The following is a 26,797-nucleotide window of genomic DNA, read 5'->3' on the forward strand; positions in this document are numbered from 1 at the left end:
GTGCAGCGCCATTCCTGGGCAGGCTACACTTTTTCGTGCTGGGCAGCTCTCCTTATGGGGCGGACTTCTTGCACATGGGGCTCCCCTATGTGGGGGACACCCCTGTGTGGCACGGCACTCCTTGTGCACATCGGTACTGTGTGTGGGGCAGATCATCACACAGGTCAGGAGACCTTTGGTTGAATATTGGACCACCCATGTGGTAGTTGGACACTCTATCTGTTGGGCCAAATCTGCTACCCTATATCTGCTTCTTTAGTGTTATTTTGAACACTTGACTTTTAATAGATTCATCATTAGCAGTTATTGGTTATTTTTGTTTTCTTTTTTAAAGATATATTTTTATTTATTTCTCTCCTTTTCCCCCATTGTTGTCTGCTCTCTGTGTCCATTCGCTGTGTGTTCTTCTTTGTCTGTTTGCATTCTTGTCAGGTGGCACCGGGAAACTGTCTCTTTTTGTTGCATCATCTTGCCAAGTCTGCTCTCCATGTGTGTGGTGCCACTCCTGGGCAGGCTGAACTTTTTTTGCATTGGGTGGCTCTCCTTTTGGGGTCCATTCCTTGCACGTGGGGCTCCCCTACGTGGGGGACACCGCTCCATGGCATGGCACTCCTTGCATGCGGCAGCACTGTGCATGGGCCAGCTCACCACATGGGCCAGGAGGCCCTGGGTTTGAACCCTGGACCTCCTATATGGTAGGTGGATGCTCTATCAGTTGAACCACGACCACGTCCCTCATTGTTCTTTTTTTTTTTTTTTAAAGATTTTATTTATTTATTTATTTCTCTCCCCTCCACCCCCTACCCCGATTGTCTGTTCTCTGTGTGTATTTGTTGCGTCTTGTTTCTTTGTCCGCTTCTGTTGTCAGCGGCACGGGAATCTGTGTCTCTTCTTGTTGCATCACCTTGTTGTGTCATCTTGTTGTGTCAGCTCTCCGTGTGGGTGGAGCCATTTTTAGGCAGGCTGCACTTTCTTACGTGCTGGGCGGCTCTCCTTACGGGATGCACTCCTTGCGCATGGGGCTCCCTTACGCGGGGGACACCCCTGCGTGGCGCGGGACTCCTTGCGCGCATCAGCACTGTGCATGGGCCAGCTCCACACAGGTCAAGGAGGCCTGGGGTTTGAACCGCGGACCTCCCACGTGGTAAACGGACGCCCTAGCCAGTGGGCCAAGTCCGCCTCCTCATTGTTCTTTTTGATGCTTATATTGTCCCTTCTTTGGCCATTGGAAGTCCTAGCATAATACAGTTTGAAAGTTGACTGTGTGTTATTAATTATACTTACCTTCTCTACAAGGGACTATGACTTTACAATTAAACAGAAATATCTCCTTCATCAGGATTTCTCTTTGAGATTTTTGAGTTTTGAATAATGTGACGTTCTTCAGAATCCATTCCTTACAGAGTGGCTGTGCTCTGTTTTCCAGCTTTAATTTCTGAGGCCAGGATTCCCCAGCAGCTGCGCCTCTTCCCTGTCTGGCCCAGCTGCCCTTGTGGGGCACTTTAATAAGTCTGCTCAAGGGTGCCTAAGAGTTACCTCCTGAGAGCCTCTGTGTTGCTCAAATGTGGCCAGTTTCAAAGCCAAACTCAGCATGTAAATGTGTTGCCTTCCCCCCAGCGTGGGACATGACTTCCAGGGATGAGCCTCCCTGGCGCGGAGGGATTACTACCAAGTACCAGCTGATGACATAACTAGAAAATGACCTTGAATAAAAGAGTCAACTTGGAACAGCAGAATATCTCAGTCTAGATATAATACCAGGAGTTAAAAATGCTTTTTGACCTGAATAAAAGGGGGAAATGGAAAGGACAAATGAGTTTATATGGCTGTGAGTCTCCAAAAAGAGCCAGGAGGTTATCAGAGGGGTTGCCCTTATGCACCCCTGAGCAGAGTCCCAGAGACAGATAAAGTAGATACAACCCAAGTATTGCTTCTTCTGAGGGCTACAGAGACCCACAGGTTCTGTGGTCATGGCAGATGGAGTTCAATGCCATCTCAGTTGGCCTATTTTGGAGTTTATGTTTCTGTGTGATGGAGTTGGATTCAGATATGATCTTTGTCCACAAATCTCTCCTGTGACTTTTACCGGAACTGTAGTTGGTGCTGGGGTTTAATGTATACCCAGGGGACCTGAATGTCTGGACTGACCATGTGATAGCCAGCCCTGAGCCTCAAAAGACTTGCAACTCCTACACTCTGGTTAATTGGACTTACCCCACTCATCTAACATGGAGGTGAAGAAGGTCAACCACCACACCATGGAGCCAAGAGTGCCTACAACAAAGCAGGAGAATTGCATCCAGCATCCATGTGGAATCTAAGCCCCCTCTTTATATAGATGTGGAGTGGACACGACCATTCCAAGGTCCACAGGATGAAGGAATAGAATATGGATGAGAGTGGACTTACTGATATTCTATTCATGAACTATTGTGATTAGTAATCGAAGAAAATGTGGCATTGGTGTGGAGAAAGTGGCCATGGTGGCTACTGGGGGTAGGGAGTGGGAGGAAGAGATATGATGTGGGGGCATTTTTGGGACTTGGAGTTGTCCTGGGTGGTGATGCAGGAACAGATACCGGACATTGTATGTCCTCCCATGGCCCACTGGGTGGACTGTGGGAGAGTGTGGGCTGTGATGTAGACCATTGACCATGAGGTGCAGCGGTGCTCAGAGATATATTCACCAAATGCAATGAATGTCTCATAATGATGGAGGAGGTTGTTGTTATGGGGGGAGGAGTGGGGTAAGGGAGGTGGGGGGTATATGGGGACCTCATATTTTTTTAATGTAACATTAAAAAAATAAAGACAAAAAAAAAAAAAATAAGTGTGCTCAGCTCTGGTTGACTGTCTTGTGGGCGTGGCCTGGAAGTCCTGATCCACAGCCCTCACTCCAGCAGGGCAGTTCCCCTTGAAAGGGGCTGAAAGCATCAATTTATTCAGTTATTCAGCAAGTAGTTTTAAGACTTAATATATGGGAATGTGTGGTGTGGGCTATGTGGGAACCTCATATTTTTTAATAGAACATTTTTTTGTGATCTATGTATCTTAAAGACAATTTAAAAAAACTATATATGCCAGGTCCTGTTCCAGTGCTGGTTATATAGCAGTAAACGAAATAGAAACCCCCAGCATCACGGAGCTGACGTCCAGTTGCAGCAGATTGTACCCAAATGTTAGAGGCGGCGGGAGCCGTGAGCAGGAAGGCGACGGGGAGGATGGAATGGGGATGCAGTTTCGTGTGGATCTGGCATACAATTAGCAATCATTCGTAAGCCTATTCTCTGACTGACGAAGGGAAAGCAATGTATTTCCTCACTGTACTTTCTGAAGATTGTCCTTTGTTAAGGAGTCAGGATGATTGTAGTAAGAAAGGGAGTGAATTGTTTCTCACCAAGGTCCTTTTCCTGACTAGTTGCATCAGGGGCAGGCCCAGCCTCGCTTCAGCTTTTTCCTCTCCTGTGAGGTAAAATGTAGCCTGAGATAATCTTGAGAAGAGTATGTTTTAGTTCTCTTACTGGATGACTAGAGATTTTAATGCTGAAGTTAAAATTACCTTTCTTTTTATTTTGTATCTTGTAGGTCTGCGTGGTTTACTGTCAGGAGCTAAAGTGCTGGTGTAGGGCCATTATTAAGTCAATCATGTCTTCAGCTGACCATTACTTAGCAGAATGTTTCCTGGTGGATTTTGCTAAGTACATTCCAGTAAAATCTAAAAAGTACGTTTATTTTGCTTTACATTCCCTTACAAGGAGACAAATGAGTTTTTAAGGTGAACATCAGTTTTCAAAGTGAGGGGGTAGAGGCCTTCACCTTTGAGAAAAAGTAGAACTGGAGTTAGTTAGATGGAAGAAGGGAAGACTTGCAGGATCCATTTCTGCACCCACTGAAGGGATGAGGTAGTGGCTGTCATGAAGGCGCAGGACACCCCAGCCCTTCCTCCACCTTCCTTCCAGGAAAGAGTTGGGCAGGCTCAGGGCGGCCCTCTCAGTTGTTCTCCAGGATGAAGCTGCTCCTTTAGGGAGGCTTGGCTGCAAGGAGGACACTCCCAGGAGGCAGACAGCTGCTTTTCGTAGCTGCACAGGAGGGAGCTTACCTTACAGAGCGGAGGGCACATCAAGTCTCTGTTCCTGGGTGCCCTGTTTATCACTTGGACATGGCCAGCCTTTCAGAGCAGGGGTGTGACAGCCACATAGGTTAGTTTGCAGGAACCCCCATCACAGTGTGTGAGGACACAGGAGCAGCAAGTCAGAAGCACTGGGTGCTGTTTTCATAGTTTCCTGACCAAGGTAAAAGGATGTATGAGCAATACCAATCAGACAATCGGACTCCAGTTGCAGTAAAAGGTTTATCTTGAACAGAACTTCGTGGAGGAGCATCTTATCAGACATTGGGGATTCGTAGGTATTGAAGAAAAAAAAGTAGATACCGTTCTAGCTTTGTGATTCTTTATCACCTTTATCCTTTATCACCATAATGGCTCTAAGAAAATAACTATTGTGGTTACCAGCTTCGTGAAATTTTGTTTTTAGTATTTGATGTTTTAAGTTGAGTTGGTTTTAGGCAAAGGCGTTGAGGGGCAATCAGTACAGCCGCCTCTTTCTGAACTGTCCAAGACAAAAGCCGTGGGCTACCCACCCAGGGCACAGCTGGGCAGAGGTCCAGGTTATGTTAAACTGGTCTGTCCTTGGTCTGAGAGGAGAATGGAAATTAAAATGTTGAACTACTTATTTATCAAATCTCCGTCCTTCAGCTCTTTGGGGCAGAGTTGGCAAATACTAATTATTAAAATACCTGCTCATTTATGGAGAGAGACTTCAAGGCAATTCTGTTTGTATATTGAAATGGATTTTCAAGAATCTTCGCTAGAATGTACTTCACAGGTTTTTTCATTATTACAAATTCTTTCTCAAGCTTTTTTTTTTCATTATAGTCACTCTAATGAGCATTGCTAGACATTTTTTCCTAATTGCCTTTCTACACCATGAAGTTTTAATACCACAGATATACTAAATATCTGTTTATTTACATGTATATATTTGTGCTTTATACGTAAAAAGTGTTAAGATTGTTTTCACCTCCCAAGAACTGGTTTTTAAAAAATTTATTGAAGTATATCGTTCATACATGAACATATATAAACAAATAAGTATAGAGTAAAAGTGGTGAACTTACAAACCAAACATGTATAACATCATACGGGGCTCCTGTATATCTCCCCACCACCAACACCTTGCACTGTTATGAAGTATTCGTTACAGACTATGAAAAAGCGTTATTAAAATATTACTACTAACTATAGCCCATATCTTACATTTGTTGTATTTTCCCCCAACCCACCCAATCAACACCCTGTATTATTTATTTATTATAGTTCATGAGAGAACATTCTCATATTCTCTTAACCACAGTTCATCTTCCACCACTGGATTCCCTGTTTTATACAGTCATGTGCTTTGTACAATCCATCCCAAGAACCAGTTTTTGGGGAAACATTCAAAGCATTTCTTGCCATTGGTAGTTATATTGGAAACAGAAAGAATTGTGGTTTTTTTTGCATGTGTTATGTTTTATGTTAAATATGTTAATTACATAGGTATAAAGAAATATATTTAAGTTTTCTTTATAATGGAACGATTTTTCTTTCATTGTGAAGCATCCGAGTTGCCATAGAAACATTTATGAAGCTTCCCTATAGAGCGAAAAAGTTCAGACTCTACTGCACAAAACCAGTCACATTACACATTGACTTCTGTGAAGACAGTGCTGAAATTGTGTAAGTACAACTTCTAAAATATACCAAGCCAAATCCCCTTTCGAAGGCCTCTTTGTTCTTCAGCAAGTCTCACTCAAGCCTGACCTGCAGCAGTTCCCTGCAGCCACCTGTCCAGAGGCTGTGGTTGAGAGGGGCAGTGAGTAGAGCCTGAGCTTCTGGGCTTTATGCACCCCCTTTTTAAACTTACCTCACTTTGGTACTGGTCTCAGAAATCCTAAGATGATAAGCCAGTTTGTCTCACCTGAGGCCAGTGCACTCTGCCAGGTGGCCCTGCAGCTAGTCCATGCTGCTAGAGATCTGCAGGACACAGTCATGCACCTTTGCCCTGAGAGACTCACAGAGCATGGGTCCCCAGCTGGCCACAACCCCTCCCTCCAGTGTTGCTGTTTTGGAGCAGTAAGCTGTCTGCTTGCCCTCCTGGGCCACTTGGATGGTGGCCCCTGCATGCCCAGCTCTCCCTTCAAGGCTGGCTGATCCCCTCTCTGCCTTGCTCCCTCTTGGCAAGAGCCCTTCCCCAGCACCAAGGCTCTCTGTAGGGATCCCTCCCCCAACCTTGGACTGCCCAGCCCTAGGAGACACCCTCCTCTAGGTGAAAAGCTTGAGAGAGTTACGTTTAGGTTTTGATTACCTTCCTTGACATGTGGTGCCTTTGTGTTCGCACTCCATCCAGAACTTCCATCTCAATATGCATATTACAAATTTTGATTTTATCTAGTTTCCCTCCATCATTGGGGTATAGAAAATTCCTCTTACTGCAAACATTGAATAGTATCAGGCTTTTTAATGCTTGCTTGTTTGGTGGGTGAAATTATTATTTTTTTAAGATACTTAGATTACATAAATGTTACATAAAAAATATAGGAGATTCCCATTTGCCCCACTCCTCACTCCTCCCACATTTTCCCCCATTAACAACATCCTTCATTAGTGAGGTACATTTATTACAATTGATGAGGTACATTTATTACAATTGATGAACACATTTTGGAGCATTGCCACTAAGCATGGATTTTAGTTTACATTGCAGTTTACACTCTCTCCCACCCAATTCTGTATGTAATAGCCTGTATCTGTTGTTGCAGTGTCATTTAGGATTAATTCCCAAGTCCCAAAAATACTCCCGTATTACACCTGTTTTCTCTCTCCCTGACCTCAGAACCTCCAGTGGCCCCTGCCTCCACATGAATGATACAAGTTCTAGAATCATAATAAGTCTATAGTAGAATAACAGTAAGTGTACTCTAGTCCATAGTTCATTCCCTAATTCTGAGGATTCTGGGATGGTGATGCCCACTCCACCTCTAATTGAGAGGGAGCTTCAGTCCCATATGGCCAATGGATGGGACTCTCTCGCTTTTAGTTGTAGACTCTCTTGGTTCCTAGGTATGGTGGTTGCCCATCATCACCTCCTTGTTAGTTGCCCTGGGTAAATTCAATGAACTGGAGAGTATGTGTTACAACTCTGTTGAAGTTCAGGGCCCAGCTGGCATGTGGATAGCCCAAAGATTCAAGTCTCTTGGATATATACCTACCAAATATAGGTTCAAATAGAAGGGACAGAGAGCCATGTGTAGGGAAACCACGACTGAGTAATTCTGTCCAACTGGGGAGTTCTGCAACATTCTCTAATGGAGTAGCAAGAATCCCCCAAGTACAGAGGCAATGACTAGTAAAGGAGAATGGTCCATTGACAGGCCCTTGATACTCATGACTGTGCTGATGAACCTTTAGCCTGGTATTATAGGGTTTCTAAGTGCTACCTCCTGAGAGCCTCCTTTTTGCTCAAATGTGGCCTCTCTCTAAGCTGAACTCGGCATATAAATGCAATAACTTCCCCCCAGTGTGGGACATGACTCCCAGGGATGAGCCTCCCGGGCACCAAGGGATTACTACCAAGCACCAACTAGCAATGCAACTGGAAAAAGGCCTTGACCAAAAGGGGGAAAAGGTAAAGGCAAATGCGTTTATATGACTAAGAGACTTCAAATTAAGTCAGGAGGTCATCCCAGAGGTTACGCTTACACACATCTCAGCAGGATTTCATTGTTTGCCAAAGTAGATATGCCAAATAGTGAGACTTCTGAGGGCTCTGGAGACACCCGGGCAGTATGGTTAGGGCTGATAACTCATGAGTCTGGTGCCTTCCCAGTGGACCTACTTCGGGATATTTTGTTTTAATTTGTATTTTCTGATTTGCAAAGTTGAGTCTCTCTTCACGTGGTTATTTTGTGTGTATGTGTGCATGTGTAAAAGAAAGAATGGTTGTTAGATTGATTTACCTATTCATATCCTAGGATAATTTTTCTCTTGGGTTATTTGCCTTTGTCCTATTGGAATCTACATTTTGTTAAAATATAAATGAATTTACAAAGTCATAGCTTGTGTATAGCTGAGTTTTAAAACTACTGCCTATTTTTTGCTCCTTTTAGAAACTCATTTTCATTTTCTTGAAATAATGTGCTTAGTACCTTCTTTCTTAGTAATATCAGAATAAATAATATTTCTGAGTACTGAGTAGGTTCCAAGCACAGAAGGGCTAAGTGCTTTATGTATATTGCCTCTTTTGGTCTTTGAACCCATCCAAGCAGGTCAGTGGTGTCATCTCTGATAAATAAAACAAATACAGAAACATACAATACAGTACTCTCGTCTTACATATTTTATTTTTGTTCCTTGCCCCTGTATTAGTCAGCTAAAGGGGTGCTGATGCAAAATACCAGAAATATTTTGGCTTTTATAAAGGGTATTTATTTGGGGTAGATGCTTACTGTCACCAGGCCATAAAGCGTAAGTTACTTCCCACACCAAAGTCTGCTCTTACGTGTTGGAGCAGGATGGCTGCCGATATCTGCAAGGGTTCAGGCTTACTCTTAAAGCTTTGTGGTCCCTCTTCTAGTATCAGCTGTAGGCTGAGATAAGTCTCATTTAAATCCTGGGACCCGTTTCTCTCTGGGCTCAGTTGCTCTGCTGTCTCCACAAGGCCAGCTGGGACCATCAGGCTAATGGCTCATCTCTTTTCCTGGGGGCCTCTCTCCTTCCTCATGTATGTGCTCTGTGTGTTTATTTCCCGGGTCTCCAATGTCAAGAAACTCCTACCTCCCTTTCCTTCGGTGCAGTTTGTGAGTCCTTGCCCACCAAGGGGATGGGAATTCAATGCCCTACTGATGTGACCAAGTTAAAGGCCTTAATCATTATTTAATCAAGTAAAGTGAGACTTCTTATCCAATATAATCTAATATGCCCAGAGAGACAGACCAGTTCATAAACATAATCCAATATCTATTTTTGGCTTTAATAAACAATATCAAACTGCTACAGTTCCCAATATTGGTTTCTCCTGTTTTTCCATCACTGATAGCTCTTTTGATTTTCTCTCTGACACATAGAAAGGCAAGATGATGGGGATAAAGTGGGAGACAATGAAAGGGAGCTAGCACTGGCAGACTGTGGAATGCCATGGGCTTCTGGCAGCTAAATCCTGGGAGTTCAAGCCTCCCACCATTCCCTTTCTGCAGGAGGGGTTAGCCAGCATGCCTCAAGCCCGCCCTCTCACCGGCCTGTGCTAAGCACTGTGTCCTTAGGGTCGCTGTCCCAGGGAGCTCACATTCTGGTTGGGGAGATGCTGTGTTTGTGGGCCCAGGGCACTCAGGATGTCCCTGGTCAGGATCTCCACGCACAACTCCTTCTCTGAGGGGTCTCTGTGGCTTGCATCTCTGCACTGGTGCAGGCAGCAGCTCAGGAGAGTAACATCACCCCGGGACAAAGCCATTGCCAAGCTCCCTGTTATCTTCATCCTATGCTCAAAATGAGCCAACACCAACATCCCGTGTGTGGTGTATAAAGTGATGCTAGTGTACCAGCTCAGAATCTTACTTAATGAAGTTGCATCTCTTCATTCCTCCAGACCTGCCAAGAAGTGGGACAGTGCTGCTATTCAGTACTTTCAGAACATTCTGAAAGGTAAGCCCAATATACCAGCGCTGCAGCCTGCTTTGGCCTGACACAGTCATGGGCAGCCAAGGTGCTTCAACCTTCTGTTTGTGAGGGGTTCGAGACAGGACTGCTCACATGTGAGATCCCTAGAAGCCCTCCCATAGGCCCCTCCTTTGTGCTTCCCCATTGTCTTAGTAAAGGAAAAGCCAGATGTTTCATACCTGGGAGAAATGGGACACTGGGAGTGTGGCTGGCTTGGGAGTTTGGGGATGCCTGGAGATGAGAGTACAGGTATGTGGAGGCAGACCACCTTGATTTGAATTCTGCCCTACCACTTCTGTGCAGCCTTGCACAAGCTACTCCATCTTCTCTGAGCCTGGTCTCACTTGTAAAATGGCAATAACAGTATTTACCTCAAAGGGTTGTGGGAAGAATGAAAAAAAAAAATTATTAAGAAGCACTTAGCATGGCACCTGAGAGATCCGAAGAGTAACATTTTGGTTGCAAACTTGGAGAGAGAAGCCAAGGTCTATGATACATGGGCCTCAGATGGGGTAGAACAGACTCTGTGGTCAGTGGTTGGGACTGAAAATTTGGGTTTGCAAGTCACTGGAAGAGAAGAGAGGGCTGAGAACTGTACTTTAGGGATGTTCTTCGGGTGGTGGGAGAGGATGCCATTGATGGAGACGGCATGTGTGGCTTACTCCACAGTGAGGGGAGCCACTCCCTGGCTCGCCCTCCCCAGGCCCCTGGCTCTCCGAGAACCCACAATGCAGGAGGAAGCCACTGGCCAGCTTGGTGCTAGGGAATAGTCCATGACCAGCAGAGATGAGTAGGTGGGCTCTTGGGTCATGGTACTTCATGCGTACTTGGAATCTCTGCTAATGCATGTTTTTATTTATGCTATTTAGCAACTACCCAGGTGGAAGCCAAATTATGTGCTGTGGAAGAAGATACTTTTGAGGTTTACCTTTATGTAACTATAAGAAATGAAAAAGTAAGTGGAAGAATTATACTTTAAAGATACTTTTTTCATTATTTCAAATGTTATTTTAATAAAAACAAAATATATACACCAAGGAAAACAATGTCACACAGCGTAGGTAGTTTCTTAATCTTTCAAGATTTGGCTCAGACCAGAAGTTAGCCAGGACTGTGTATTCTTTTGATTACTTTGAAAACTACTTCACCCTTTTATTTAGACAGTGTATTATTTGGTAATTCACAAGAAATTATTTCTGTGGTGGTGAGTCTGAAACATCATTTCCTTCTAAGAGTTCATTTTTTAAATTACTTAATTTGCCATGCTTTTATTTAGTTCACTGCTTCTGTCCCCACCCTACATTTTCTCATTGTGTGTAACATGGTTTCATTTTAAAGAATTCAGATAACGCAAGTGAATAGAAAGTAGACATCGCATGTAACCTCCCCTCCCCATGCCCTCACCCTACCTCATCACCCAGTTATTAGCTGTTAGCATTTTGACCTGCCCTCTTAGTTGGGCACCTTGACCATGGACCTCTTAAAAAACAGATTTTGAAATAATTTTATACATAAGAAGAGATGCAAAAATAGTACAGAGTTCTTGAATGTCCTCCACTCCGGTACAGTGACAGCAACATCTTCCCAAACCCTGGTGCAGTTATTAAAACAAGAAAACTAACATTGAGTTAAATATTACTTTAAAAATCTACAGACCTTAATTGAATGTTGCCAGTTTCCCCACTAATTTCCTTTCTCTGGTCTAGAATCCATTCAGGATTCACATTGCACTTTGTTGTCACATCTCTTAGTTCTTTCATGGGCTCTTATGACCTTGACATAAAAAGGTCAGTTATTTGGAGAATGTCACTCACTTTGGGTTTGTCTGATGTTTTCTTGTGGTTAGAATGAGACTGGACATTTTTTAACAAGAAGAACGCAGAAGCCATGTCATGTCCTCCTCAGTGCATCTGATCACGGGTACAGGATGTTGTGTGTCTTATTTCTACAGATGTTAACCTTGACCACCTCGTTGAGGTGGTGTTTTCCAGGTTTTTACTTGGTCGAATTACTGTTTTTTTCCTTTTGAAATTACTAAGTAATATATAAGTAGATCCTTTGAGCCTCTGCAAATATCCATTGATGATTCTGGCCTGCAAACTGTATTATGGTGATATGGCCCATTTCCACCATTCTGTCCACTTTTTTTTTTTTTTTTTTTTCAACTTAGATATACCAGTGTTGCAGCAAAGCCAGGAGTACTGAACCGTAGAAGAAACCCACAACCGGCACTCCAGAGAGATGGACGAACAGTTTTATTATGTGTGGGCCCAGAAGAGAGTCAGTCTCCAAATTCTGAGCCCTGTTTTTCAGTTTTTTCGTAGGTTTTTATAGGATTTCAGGTGGGATCAACATAACTCTGGCTCACTGGCTAATCCATTGCTAGGCAAAATTTTGCAATCAGGGTTACAGAAGCAGAATGCAGCTGCAAGGCTGTGCTTTAGCAGGCTGATTTACAGATGCAGGGGCAGAAATTACTTGTTAGATATCTTCCTGCTTGGCCATGTTTTCACAGGCTGATTTATAGAAGCAGGGGCAGGAGTGACTTGTTAGGCATTTTTGTAAGGTTATGCCTTTCATTTTTGTAAGGTTATGCCTTTTATTTCTCAACACCAGGAATTGAACCCAGGACCTTATACATAGGAAGCAGATGTTCAGCCACTGAGCTACATCTGCTCCCCAGTGAGAATTGGTTTTTTTGTTTGTTTTTAGGAGGTTCTGGGGAACGAATCTGGGACCTTGTACTTCAGAAGCAGGCATGCAACCACTGAGCTACATCCATTTCTCCCATCCACATTTTTTTTAAAAAAGATTAGTTATTTATTTATTTATTTATTTATTTCCCCTTCCCCATTCCACCCCGGTTGTCTGTTCTCTGTGTCTATTTGCTGCATCTTCTTTGTCTGCTTCTGTTATTGTCAGCGGCATGGGAATCTCTGTTTCTTTTTGTTGCATCATCTTGTTGTGTTAGTTCTCTGTGTGTGCAGCACCATTCCTGGGCAGGCTGCACTTTCTTTCGCGCTAGGTGGCTCTCCTTAGAGGGCACACAGCTTGTGCGTGGGGTTCCCCTACGTGGGGGACACCCCTGCGTGGCACAGCACTCCTTGCACGCATCAGCCATCCTCATTTTTTATTGTAATTCTACTATAAGGAAGAAGTGTCCCTTTTCTCCCATTTGTTTATTTACTCAATGATTTATTTATGTTAGTGTGGACTCTTGGATATTTCTTCCCTTCTGGGGATATAATTCATTACTACTATTATTTATTCTCTTGTTCAAATTGTGTCACATTTGGCCATTGGGAGCTTCTTCACACTGGCTAGTGTGTCCTTTCAGTGTCTGCCCATCATCACTATAAACACTTCCTTCATTTTTTTGCCCAGCCCCAACCCTGGAACCAACCATTTCTCCAAGAAGCCCTGGTTTCTCTTACCAAGGTCTGGGTACCATGTGCATTTGTTGCTACTGGAGTGTGGATTGTGGTGCCCTTTCAACAGAGTTAGGAAACACCCACACATACACATAATCTGTATTTCTTTTATGTCCATCCGTACATATATTAAGAGCCATGCATTCATGCTGATATCTCTGATTTCAGCCCAGCACCACAGGGTTCATTCTAGCCTTCCCCTTCCCCTTGTTTTCAAAGCCTTTCTCTGGCAGTGAGAAACCTACTCTCCTTAGCCACAATAGATTTATTTTGGCTAATCCCAGAATTCATATAATTTCAGAAATGCTAATCCACATTCCTCTGAAGAACAAATTTGTCTTTAGCCCCACAGCATACATCCAAAATAGTGTTTTAGAAAGTTAGTTCTTTGTTCCCCCTCTTTTTGAAGCAATTATGTCATTCATCTGTAATAAGGTTTGTTTGCTGCTGTTTGTAGTCCATTTTGAGTTCCCGCCACATCTTTTTTACCTATGACTTTACATTGCTTGCTTTACCTCTTGGAAAAAAAGCAAAATGTTGACCATAGGGCCATCTTGTAAAACATCTTTTAAAGAAATTCTGCTGCTTCTTGCCATTCATGAGTAGGTCTCTTTCTCGCTCTATATGGTTGTGTTCTGGTGGTAATTTCCATTTCTTCTGAATGAGGAGGTCTGTGCGTAGTGGAGTGAGAACTTTTAATGGATGCTGCTATAACAAAACACCACAAATGTGTTGACTTAAACAACAGGAATATATTGGCTCTCAAGTTCGGAGGCTAGAATCCAGAACCCAGGTATTAACAGTCCATGCTTTATCCAGAGCCTGCGGTGTTCTAGTGGTGGCTTGCTGGCAATCAACCTCTGCTTCTGTCATGTGACAGTCTGTCCCTCTCTGTCTCCTCTGGTCTGTGCTTACTGAATGCATGTGAATTGTGTCTGCCTATAAGGATTTCAGTCATATTGGATTAAGACCCCTCCCCCCAGCCGATTCAGTATGGCCTTGTCCTAATAGGAACTTCAGAGATCCTGTTCACAAATGAGTTCACACCCAGGGGACAGGGAGTTAGGACTTGAACATGTCCTTGTGGGACAGGATTCAGCCTACCACCTGCCTGCATCAGTGCTTCATTTCTTCTGTTGTCAGGTACTCTTCCATTGTATTGGAACACCGTAGTTTTTTTATATATTCACCTGTTGATGGGCATTTGCTATATGGTCACTTTGAGGCTGTTGCAAATAAAGCTGCTCTGAACATTCATGTATAAGTCTTGCTGTGGACACATGCTTTCATTTCTCATGGGTAAATACCTAGGAGTGAAACATCTAGATGGTTTCGAAGGTATTAAGAAACTGCCAATTTGTTTTCCCAAGTGGTTGAATGTGTTAAATTCCATCAGCCTTGTGCAAAAGTTGTAATTCCCCCACATCCTTGCGAACACTTGTATGGTCACTTTTTTTCATATCAGCTACATTCTGATAAGTATAAAGTGTTAGCTCATTGTGGGTTTAATTTATATTTCCCTAATGACTGGTGATGTTGAGCATCTTTTCATATGCTTATTTGCAGTCCAAATATTTTCTTTGGTGAAGTATTTATTTGTTTGGATCTTTTGTCCATTTTTAAATTGTGTAGTTGGTTTTCCTATTGATTTTTAAGAGTTATTTATTCTTGACACACATCCTTTATCAAATGTATGACTTTGAAATATTTTCTCATCAGTGGATTGTCTTTTCATTCTCTCAGTATTGTTTTTTGAAGAGCAGACATTTTAAATATTGATTAAATTAAGTATATCAATTTTTCTTATTATGCTTTGTGTTTTGTCTTCATCTTCCCACTAAATCTTTGCCTGGCAGGAGCTTTTGTCAGTGCTCCAGTGCTTTCAAAAATATATTTTTTACATTTTATATATATATTTTTTACCTTTTAATTTTGAATTACTTTCAAACTTATAGGACAGTTATAAAAATAGTATGAACCCCATACAGAGAACTGCAGCATACCCCTAATCCTACCCCCAATATCCAGATCCACCAATGTGCTACATTTGCCATTTCATTCTATCTCTCTGTCTCAGTAGATTTTTTTAAAACAATCCCATTCTTTTTTTTTTTTTTTTAAGATTTATTTATTCCTCCCCTCCTCTATTCCCCCTGTTGTCTGCTCTCTCTATCCATTCACTGTGTGTTCTTCTCTGTCTACTTGTATTCTCATTAGGTGGCTCTGGGAACCGATCCTGGGACCTTCTGGAATGGGGAAGAAGCGATTACTCTCTTGTGCCACCTCAGCTCCCTGTTCTGCTGTCTTCTTATTTTCTCTCCTGTCTTTTTTTTTTTTTTTAAAGAAGATTTGATATTTTATTTTATATTATATTATTTTTTATTTCTCTCCCCTTCTCCCTCCCCCCATTTGACTGCTCTCCGTGTCCATTTGCTGTGTGTTCTTCTGTGCCCGTTTGCATTCTTGTCAATGGCACCCGGAATCTGTGTCTCTTTTTGTTACATCATCTTGCTGCATCATCTCTCCATGGTGCCATTTCTGGGCAGGCTGCACTTTTTTGCACGGGGCGGCTCTCCTTATGGGGCACACTCCTTGCATGTGGGGCTTCCCTACGCAGGGGACACCTCTGCGTGGCATGGCACTCCTTGCGTGTCAGCACTGCGCATGGGCCAGCTCATCACACAGGTCAGGAGGCCCTACGTTTGAACCTTGGACCTCCCATGTGGTAGGTGGATGCCCTAACCATTGGGCCATATCCGCTTCCCTCCTCTCTGTCTCTTGTTGCGTCATCTTACTGCGCCAGCTCTCAGCATTGGCCGGCGCTTCTGCGTGGGGCAGCTTTCCCACGCAGGGAGGCACTCCTGCATGGGGCGGCATTCCAGCGTGGGCCAGCCCTCTGTTTGGGCCAGCTTGCCCTCACCAGAGGCCCTAGGCATTGAACCCTGGACCTTCTATGTGGTAGACGGGAGCCCAGTTGATTGAGCCACATCCGTTTCCCTTTCAATAGATTTTATGAACACCTGAATGTAGATTGTAGATATCATTTTCCTTGGACACTTAATTCTGCCAGGTACATTTCCCAAGAACAGGGATATTCACTTCTGTAACCACCTACAGTGCCGTTATCAAGTTCAAGAAATTTAACATTGATATAAAGCTTATTACCATCTATATTCCAATATCTTCATAGGTCCCAACAATGTCCCTTTGAGCCTTTTCTCCTCCTTTGCAAGATTCCATCTAGGATCATGCATTGCATTTAATTGTCATTGTTTCTCTTGTTGTTCATTCTTTTTTTCAATTGTGGGAAAATATATACAACATAAAGTTTCCTATCTCAACTACTCCCAAGCCTGCTATTCAGCAGAATTAATCACATTCACACTATTGCTGTCCCCTCACCACCTTCCATTACTAAAATTTTCCCGTTTCCCAAACAGAAACTCTATACCCGCTTTGCATTAATACCTTATTCCCCTTCCCCACTGCCCCTGGCGACCTATACTCTAATTTCTGTCTTTAGGAGTTTGCATATTCTCCAGTATTTTCTTTGTACTCATCATTGGGGCTTACATTTAACATCCTAAACCTATAACAATTTATTTGCCTCAATATCAGCTTAACTACAGTGGTATACACCAACTATACCCCCTTGTCCCTCCATCTTTATGTAGTTCTTGTTACAAATGATATGTTTATACACTATCATAAATCCAAAACTACTGATTTATCAGTATATTTTATGCATTTATTTTTTTTAAATCCTGTAGGAAGTAAAAAGTGGTGTTACCAACCAAAAATACAACAGTCCTGGCATTCATATTTACTCCTGTCATCACTCTCACCAGAGATCTTTATTCTTTTATGGCTTTGATCTTTTCTTTTTTTCTTTTTTTAAGATTTCTTTTTTTAAAATTTATTTCTCTCCCCTTCCCTGCCACCCCCACAGTTGTCTGATCCCTGTGTCCATTTGCTGTGTGTTCTTCTGTGTCCACTTGTATTCTTGTCAGCAGCACCTGGAATCTGTGTCTTGTTTTTTTTGCATCATCTTGCTGCATCAGCTCTCCATGTGTATGGCGCCATTCCTGCGCAGGCTGCACTTTTTCACACTGGGCGGCACCCCTTACAGTGTGCATTCCTTGCATGTGGGGCTCCCTACACAGGGGACACCCCTGCGTGGCACAGCACTCCTTGCATGTGTCAGCACTGCGCATGGGCCAGCTTATCACACGGGTCAGAAGGCCCTGGATTTGAACCTTGGACCTCCTATGTCGTAGGTGGATGCCCTATCCATTGAGCCAAATCTGCCTCCCTGGCTTTGATCTCTTGTCTCTTGTATTTTCCTTTCAACCTTCGGAACTCTTTTTAGCATCTCTCATTTTTAATAAAAAGGTCAATTTATTATACCCTTTGTTGGTAGGATATTAGTGCCCTTGAAAAGCTTCCTCTCAAGTACAAATGCTCATGTTTAAAGTATTTACAGTTGAAGTCTGTTCCTTTATATTTTCTTTTTTTAAATTATTGTTTGTTTTTTCTCCCCCCCCCAAGTTATCTATTCTCTGTGTCTATTTGCTGCATGTTCTTCTTTTTTTAAAAAGACTTATTTATTTATTTCTCACCACCACCACCCCCCCGGCTATCTGTTCTCTGTGTCTATTTGCTGTGTCTTCTTTGTCCGCTTCTGTTGTTGCCAGCGGCATGGGAATCTGTGTTTCTTTTTGTTGCGTCATCTTGCTGTGTCAGCTCTCCATGTGTATAGCGCCATTCCCGGGCAGGCTGCACTTTCTTTTGCACTGGGCAGCTCTCCTTCCAGGGCACACTCCATGCATGTGGGACTCCCCTACGCTGGGACACCCTTGCGTGGCACCACACTCCTTGTGGGCATCAGTGCTGTGCGTGGGCCAGCTCCACATGGGTCAAGGAGGCCCAGGGTTTGAACTGCGGACCTCCCATTTGGTAGACACACGCCCTAACCACTGGGCCAAGTCCGCTTCTCCCTTTATATTTTCAACACAGCTATGTGGTTACAATGGTGAATAAATAATAATAGTAATAATAAAAAGACTGCAAAAAGGAAAACCTCTGCCTTAGCAGGCACCAAACCTGAGCAAATGCCTGAATTCAAGCCCCTGCTTCCCCACTGGGCATTTGAAAAAGTCTGACCTTAATTAAGATCAGTCTCTTTTGTAAAAAATCATGGGGTAACTGTCTTCCAGTGGCCTAGTTTGACAGTGGTTCTGCTGTTGTATTTACGTTTTATGCTTTGAATGTTTCTTCGGATCATTATTTATTAGTATGAATCCTGTTTAGCAAGGTAATGCATTATTTTGTTAACAATAATGGTCTGAGAATGCCTAGCTTCCTAAACTCATACTTAATTCTTAAACATGGAAAATTTAACTTTAAAATCAATGGCCAACAATTTTTTACTTAAATGACTATGGTGAATACTATTCAGGTCAGTGGTCACATCTAGATGTTACAAAATCAAGTATTGTAAGTGAAAATATTTTCTGTCCCTTATTTCACATTAGGGAATCACTGAAGAAAATGCATTTCAAAGCCAGAAAGAAAAACAAAAGAATAACAAAAAAAAAATTAAAAATTAAAAAAAGATAGCCGGGGCCCTTGGGCTCAGAGTCCTAAGATGGGGCAGGAGCTCCTTCACTGTGGATACTCAGAATTTCAGCTTGGTTCTCAAAGCTTGGAGAAATGTTTCTACATTCTCGTCTAGTGTTCTAGGTTAATAGAGAACTTTTATTTAGAGAGTTACGTCTAGACTGTTTTAAACTAAGTGTACTCAGAACTTTATTTTCATTTGAAAAGAGACTACCAACACCCCGTGAAGAATGAAGGGAAACTTAACAGGGTTGTAGCAGTTTGATATGGTTATGAATTCCAAAAATAGATATTGGATTCTGTTTGTAATCTGATCTGTACCTGGGCATGATTAAATTATGATTAGGGCTTTGACTGGGCCACGTCACTAGGGCATTGAGTCCCCATCACCAAGGGGTGGGGACTGACAGATAAAAGGCTTGGCAAAGGACAATGTTGAGGGGTTTTGATGTTGGAGTTTGATGCTGAAGTCTTAAGCTGGAGCCCCAGGGAGAGAGACAGAGCCGTTCGCCTGATAGTCTAGCTGACCTTGTAGAGAAAGGTAAAGCCTAGAGAGCCTCATAGTGTACAGCTGACCTTGTGGAGAAAACAGAGGAACTGAGCCCAGAGGAACCCAGGAAGCCTGAACCCTCAAAGCCGTCAGCAGCCATCTTGCTCCAACACGTGAAAATGGACTTTGGTGAAGGAAGTAACTTAGGCTTTATGGCCTGGTATCTGTAAGCTCCTACTCCAAATAAATTCCCTTTATAAAAGCCAACCAACTTCTGGTATTTTGCATCAGCACCCCTTTGGCTGTCTAATACAAGGGTGTACAAATTAAAATCTTTACTATCTCTTGTAGGGGCGGTCTAGTGGTGACAAACTCCCCCAGCTTTTGTTGATCTGAGAATGACTTAATCGCTACCTCATTTTTGAAAGACAGTTTTGATGGATATACAATTCTTGGTTGTCACATTTTTTCTTTCAGTACTTTATGTCTTTTCTCTGCCTTCTTGTTTCCATGGTTTCCAGTGAGAAATCGGAACTTAATCTTTTTGAGAATCCTTGTACATGACATATTGCTTCTCTCTTAAGCTTTCAGAATTTTCTCTTTATTTGTGGCATTGGACAGTTCAATACTGTTATGCCATGGCATGGGTCTGTTTCAGTTTATCCTGTGTGAAGTATATTGAGAATCTTGGAAGTGCATATTCATGTCTTTGGTTAAATTTGGAAAGTTTTCAGCCATTATTTCTTTGAATATTCCTTCTGCCCTTTTCTTTTTTCTCCTTCTGGGGCTCCCGTAATGCATATATTGGTATACTTGATGGTATCCCTCTGGCTGTGTTTACTTTTCTTCATTCTTTCCTTTTTTGCTCCTCAGACTGAATGATTTTAGTCACCTTATCTTCAAGTTCACTGATTGTTTCTTCCATCAGCTCCAATCTCCTGTTGAACCCCCCTCAAGAGAATGTTTAATTTTTGTCACTGTGGTCTTTAACTTTGTTTGAATCCTTTTCATAATTTCCATCTCTCTCTTGATATTCTCATTGGGTTCATCTATTGTTTACCTACTTTCCTTTAGTTCTTTGTCCATGTTTTCCTTTAGCTCTTTGAGCATACTTAGCGCCATTTCTATAGTCTTTCCCTAGTATGTCCTACCTAGGTCTGGTCCTCCTTGTTGCTTGTTTCTAATGCTTTTATTGTCTCCTTTGTCTGGGCCATCACCTCCTGTATCTTTGTATGTTTTATAACCTTTTGTTGAAACCTGGACATTTTGATATTTTAATATGCTATTGCTGGAATGTAGACTCTCAGATGTCTTTTTCTTAAGCTTATATTCAACTAGATTTATGACAGAGCTTTCCTTGAATGTCAGGAGCTAACAAAAAATAAAGAAGGAAAAATAGAACAGTCCTTCTCCATTCCCTGAAGATTGACCTGTGTAAATTCTTGCCTTCAGAGATTATCCATATAATGAGTTTAGAAACTAGCTCCAGGCCAAAGCATAGGGGCCTCCTTGATCCTTTCTGCACATACACATATGACTCTCCAGGAATTCCCCTTGTACAGGTTGGGCCAGACACACACATTCCCAGTGTGTAAATGAGGGTTACTGTTTTCCTTCTGGAGCTGGGACCAGGGATCCAAACAGGATTCCTCACACTCATGGGCCGGCTCTCTATAGAGCTGAAGCGGGGCGTCAGGGAGGGGCCAGCCAAGCACCATGAACTCCTGCTATTATTAACAATAATTAATTTTGGTTAATAATTTTTAATGTTACATAAAAAATGTAATGGGTTCTCATATGCTCCATTCCCTCCCCCACCACACTTTCCCACATTAACAACATCCTTCGTTAGTATAGCACGTTTGTTAAAATTGATGAACCCATATTGAAGCATTGCTACTAAACTAACCATGGACTACAGTTTACATTATAGTTTCCGCTTTGTCACACACAATTTTGTAAGTTATGACGAAATAGAAAATGGCCTATATCCATCACTGCAATATCATGAAGGACAAATCCAGTGTCCTAAAAATGCCCCCATATTACAACTGTTTTTCCCACTCCCATCCCTCAGAACCTCTGGTGGCCACTGCCTTTACATAAATGATAAGAATTCTTCCATTGCTAGTATAAGTCTTTAGTAGAATAATAATAAATCTACTTTAGTCAATTGTTCACCTCTGCTTCTAATTGAGAAAGGGCTTAGATCCCATGGGCAGATGGATGAAAGTATCTTCCTTGCAGTTGCAGACACTCTCTGTTCCTTGGGATGGGCATTATCCATCATTATTTCCTTGTTAGTTGTCCTAGGTGAGTCCACTTACAGGAGAGTAAGTGTTAGAACTCTGTTGAGATTCAAGTCTCTACTGCCACATGGACAGACCAAAGATTTAAGTCTCTGGACATACATTATCAAGTATAGTGCTAATTATGGGATCAAATAAAAGGGGCAGAAGAACTCCTACTACTTTTAAGTAGCCTTTTTCTTGTTGTGGCCCTTTCCCTCTTACTTTGACAGTTTTCTGGAGCTTTGATAAAGATGTTTCTGCCAGTTCTTGCTGATTGTTCAAAGTTCCTATGTGGGGGTGGAGCCTTGAAATGTCTCACTCTACCCTCTTCTTCATATAAATTATTATTATTCTCATCAGGGGAGTTGGTAAGAATGATCTAATTCATTATTGCCAGAGCAGAAGGCCAGAGACCTGTTTCTATCAAATTATGTTTTATAAAATAATTTTTCTCAAAATTGAAATTTGGGGTTTAAAGTATTTTCTGAATAGTCGCTTGAATATATTTATTAGTTCATGCAGTGTTTAAAATTTTACAGGTTTGTGTTAATGATGATCTGGTTGCAAAGAACTTCGCTTGCTACGTATCACCCATGGAGAATAAAATCCTTGATTCTTTAGAGAAAACAAGATTGAGTATAAAGTCAGCATCCTTCACTAGTAAACTCAATCCAGCACTTACTCTTTGGCCAATGTTTTCGCAAGGAAAAAATGGTCAAGGATCAGAAAGTGAGTAGATTCACACCAACATATATTTCCTTTAAATTGTCTCATTTATATATATCTTTGTGTAATGATACAAATTATTGTATAAACTTTCCCCCATATGGAAACAGAGATTTGGACTCCAAATGTTTGATAGTTTAATCCTGGTGAGCCTCTGATGGATTTTGAGGTCCTAAAACTGCTACAATTTTTATGAGCCCAGGAAAAAAAGATTCTTAATTTCTTACTAACATTGAGTTTTGTTCTCAGCAGTCCATGTGTTTATAGCTTAAAGATACAAACCAAACAAGGTTTTTTATATTTAGAGTCAGACACATTTTAAGAGATATTTATGGCAAATTTTAGCATAAAGATATGAGACTAGTGAGTCATGGGCCATGGAAACAATTTTAAATGTTTCTGTGTTCAGTTTTCTTAGGCCCCTCCTTATAGAGTCTCCTCTAACCTTACAGCAAAAGTTAAGAGCAGAAGTAGTATACCGGTGAGCCACATTTTTATTTTGGGTTTTATTTCATGCCATAATCCTGAAATTTACTCTTCTGTCAGATTCACGTGGGTTAAATTTCCTGGCAAAGTCTCTCCAGCATACATGGCACAAGGATGCTGCCGGTGACCTAGGCCCAGCTGCTACCATATTGGGTAAGTGGTACTTGTTTGGCTATTTCCTGGACAGCAGAAAACAGTGCTCTTACTACATAAAGATAATAAGGTTGTTGAGAATGGCTGTGGTAATTCTCACTTTTTTTCCATTACTTAATGGAGCCAATTTATGATGTAGAAGCTTAGAGAATGAATTTGCCCTGCAGTCATTCCATTATTGGAGATTTTACTATAATGTGAAAATCATAAAAGGTACTTGCCCTGTAGAGGACTGATTTATTCCAGCCCAGATCTCGGCCATGGATGATTATTTGTCCTCAGAGTATTCATATGGATTTATGATGGACTTTTATTTTAAGCACTAAGGGTACATAAAAATAAGGACAGTGCTTTTGTGAGGGCAGAAATGCCCAGTCTTTATATCCATATCTCTAAGATGTTTAGTGAATTGAATTGTTGGACCAGGGTGGAATTTGTTGGTCTCTTTTGATGCTCAGTTCATCCTCTGGGGTAGTTCTGTGTTAATCCCTCTACCACGTCACTCTTACATCAGGTGCGTTATATGTTTGACTGTAATGTTTTGTATCTACAGTAAACCTCAACTGAATTGAAGCCTTAATTAACTAACATATTCTCTACACTTAAAATTATTTTTAATTACTCTGGTAACGTTCATCATAGAAGAATATTTTCAAAACCTATCATTTCACTATCTACTTATTAAAGTTTTGGAGTCTCTCCTTCCAGAGTTTTCTTGGTGGGTGGGTATGTTTAAAATTTTTATTTTAAAGAAATGAGTTCCTCCTATACAGACCTCTTTGTAGTTTTTTTGTTTCATGAGAACTTCTCTGTAGGTCAACTGTATCCAGTATAACATGTGCTTAAGGACCTGGGCTCTGGTGGGAGATCATCAGATGTCAGTCCTGCTTCCCTGCCTGTGAGCTGGGGAGAGGTATATCTCATCCCATCAGGAGCTGGTGAGGTTGCATAGGTGGTCCCTGTACAGAGCACTCAGCACATGTGGCCCCACTCCAGATTCCTATAGGCCTCCTGCAGGGGTCTCCCAATGGAAATTACTGCTGAACGGAGCCTTGTCACTAATGGAAATGGCTTTTTCCATTTGTATTCTTTCCATTCCCATTCGAGCAGGAAAAGTACCAGGCTTTTACATCATTGTACTTTATCACTGCATAGCTTTCCAGTGTATGAATCTGTTAGAATTATTTTTAAGTACACCCAGGTTGTTGGACAGTAATTGTTCCTTTTTTTCCCCCGTTACAATCAGTGTTGAAAGGAATTATGCATATTTTCGAAGGGGAAAAGGTTGGTGGTAAACAAAAAGAGGATCAGATTTGTCAAAAAGCTGAGTTAAATATATTGTGTAAATTCATGGAGTTAATAACTAAAATACAGGTTACCAGAAAATAGGTTGAGGTTAAAGAATGGAAAGCTGAGGGTTAATCTGTGCAGAATTGGTAGAAAAGTTGTTAATCTTTGAAAATGAATAGAAAAGGTAAAAGCATGTCATAGTGTTTGTAACTAACAGAACTATTTTATGGGGATGACTGGGAAAGTCTAAGGTTATGAATATTACCAGAAGGAATACTAAAAAATGCAACATGGTACTGTATAGAATAGTGTAACCTCATGTGAAATATGAGTAATATTGGTCATTATTGCATATATAGACTTTTTTCTTTTAAACTGAACAAATGTGTGTTAATGTTACAAGATTTTAATATCAAGCAAAAAAAGCACCATTTTAAGTGAAAGGAAGGAGACACAAAGTACTACATATTGTATGATTCTATTTACATAAAATGTAAATATAGGGAAGCGGACTTGGCCCAGTGGCTAGGGCATCTGCCTACCACATGGGAGGTCCTCGATTCAAACTCCGGGCCTCCTTGACCCATGTGGAGCTGGCCCACAGGCAGTGCCGATGCGTGCAAGGAGTGCCGTGCCACACAGGGGTGCCCCCCGCATAGGGGAGCCCCACGTGCAAGGAGTGCGCCCTGTAATGAGAGTCGCCCAGCACGGAAGAAAGTGCAGCCTGCCCAGGAATGGTACTGCACACTTGGAGAGCTCACGCAGCAAGTTGACACAACAACAACAGAAAAAGAAACACAGATTCCCATGCCGCTGACAACAGAAGTGGACAAAAAGAAGAACACGCAGCAAATGGACACAGAGAACAGACAACTGGGGTGGGGGGCGGAGGAGGGTAAGGGAGAGAAATAAATAAAATCTTAAAAAAAAAAAAGTAAATATAAATCAATTTATAAAGATGGAATTAGATTGGTGTAGGGCTAGGGAAGGATAGAGGGATTGAAAGGTGACTGCTAAAGGGTATGGCATTTTTCTTTTTGGAGTAATGAAATTGTTCTAAAATTTCTAGTGATGACAAATATACAACTGATTATACTAAAAGCCATGGGTTGTACACTTTGGATGGATTGTATGGTATGTGAACATATCTCAAAACTGCTTTTAAAAAAGGTAATGTGATAAGACACTGGAACATCATGTAAAAATCAAAGTTATTAGATGTTACTCATCCAAGTAAAGATTTTCTCTTGTAATAACTAAAAAGCTATTTCAACTTTTTTTTTTTTTTTAATTTATTTCTCTCCCCTTCCCTGCACCCTCCCCCCAGTTGTCTGCTCTCTCTGTCCATCGCTGTGTGTTCTTCTATGACCCCTTCTATCCTTATCTGCGGCACCAGGAATCTGTGTTTCTTTTTGTTGCGTCATCTGTTGAGTCAGCTCTCTGTGTGTGTGGCGCCATTCCTGGGCAGGCTGCACTTTCTTTCGCTCTGGGCGGCTCTCCTTACGGGGCGCACACCTTGCACATGGGGCTCCCCTACGTGGGGGACACCCCTGTGTGGCACGGCACTCCTTGCGCGCATCAGCACTGCACATGGGCCAGCTCCACACGGGTCAAGGAGGCCCAGGGTTTGAACTACAGACCCCTATCCATTGGGCCAAGTCCACTTCCCTCAAGTATATCTTGAGACTTCTCTTTGAAGTTCCCTTAAGTTTATTTATTTTTTTAGTTTCTTTTTTTCCTATTTTTAAAAAAGATACTTAGGTTATACAAATGTCACATAAAAAAATATAGGGAATTCCCATATGCCCTACTCCTTACACCCTCCGTATTTTCCCACATTAACAATATCCTTTATTAGTGAGGTACAATCATTGCAATTAATGAACACATTTTGGAGCATTACCACCAAGTGTGGATTAAAAGTTACGTTATAGTTTACACTCTCTCCCACACCATTCTGTAGGTTATGGCAAGATATATAATGGCCTGCATCTGTTGTTGTAGTGTCATTTTGGACAATTCCCAAGTCCCAAAATTGCCTCCATATTACACCAGTTTTTCCCTCTCCCTGCCCTGAGAACCTCCATTCGCCACTGCTTCCATATTGATAAAAATTTTTTCCATTGCTAGAATCACAATAAGTCTGTAGTCAAATACCAGTAAGTCTACTTTAGTCTATAGTTCATTCTCCAAACCTGAGGATTCTGGGATGGTGATGCCTACTCCACCTCTAATTGAGAGATGGCTTCAGTCTCATATGGCTGATGGATGGGACTCTCTGCCTCGCAGTTGTAGACCCTCCCATTTTCTTGGTATCATAGTTGTCCATCATCACCTCCTTGTTTGTTGTCCTGGGTGAGACCAATGAACTGGAGAATAGGTATTGGAAGTCCGTTGAGATTCAGGTCCCAGCTGGCACATGGACAGCCCAAAGATTTAAGTCTCTTGGACATACGCCTACCAACTCTAGTCCTAATTATGGGTTCAAATAGAAGGACAGATGAGCCATGTATAGGGAAACCACAACTGAGTCCAATTCTGTCACATTGGGGAGCAT

At 41.9% G+C, this 26,797-nt stretch overlaps 1 protein-coding gene across 1 annotated transcript in view; it reads left to right on the top strand.

The window, feature by feature from the left end:
- The window catches only part of TDRD12 (tudor domain containing 12), a 128,402-nt gene that overhangs the window by 34,703 nt on the left and 66,902 nt on the right, over nucleotides 1-26,797 (top strand). Inside the window, exons 4-9 of the mRNA XM_023583682.3 lie at nucleotides 3,586-3,722; nucleotides 5,660-5,779; nucleotides 9,684-9,739; nucleotides 10,624-10,709; nucleotides 22,125-22,314; nucleotides 22,858-22,950. Coding sequence (XP_023439450.2) covers nucleotides 3,586-3,722; nucleotides 5,660-5,779; nucleotides 9,684-9,739; nucleotides 10,624-10,709; nucleotides 22,125-22,314; nucleotides 22,858-22,950 — 682 coding nt within the window. The remainder of the gene's footprint in view (nucleotides 1-3,585; nucleotides 3,723-5,659; nucleotides 5,780-9,683; nucleotides 9,740-10,623; nucleotides 10,710-22,124; nucleotides 22,315-22,857; nucleotides 22,951-26,797) is intronic.

This window comes from Dasypus novemcinctus, chromosome 18 (genome assembly GCF_030445035.2).
Source record: "Dasypus novemcinctus isolate mDasNov1 chromosome 18, mDasNov1.1.hap2, whole genome shotgun sequence".
Classification (NCBI taxonomy): domain Eukaryota; kingdom Metazoa; phylum Chordata; class Mammalia; order Cingulata; family Dasypodidae; genus Dasypus; species Dasypus novemcinctus.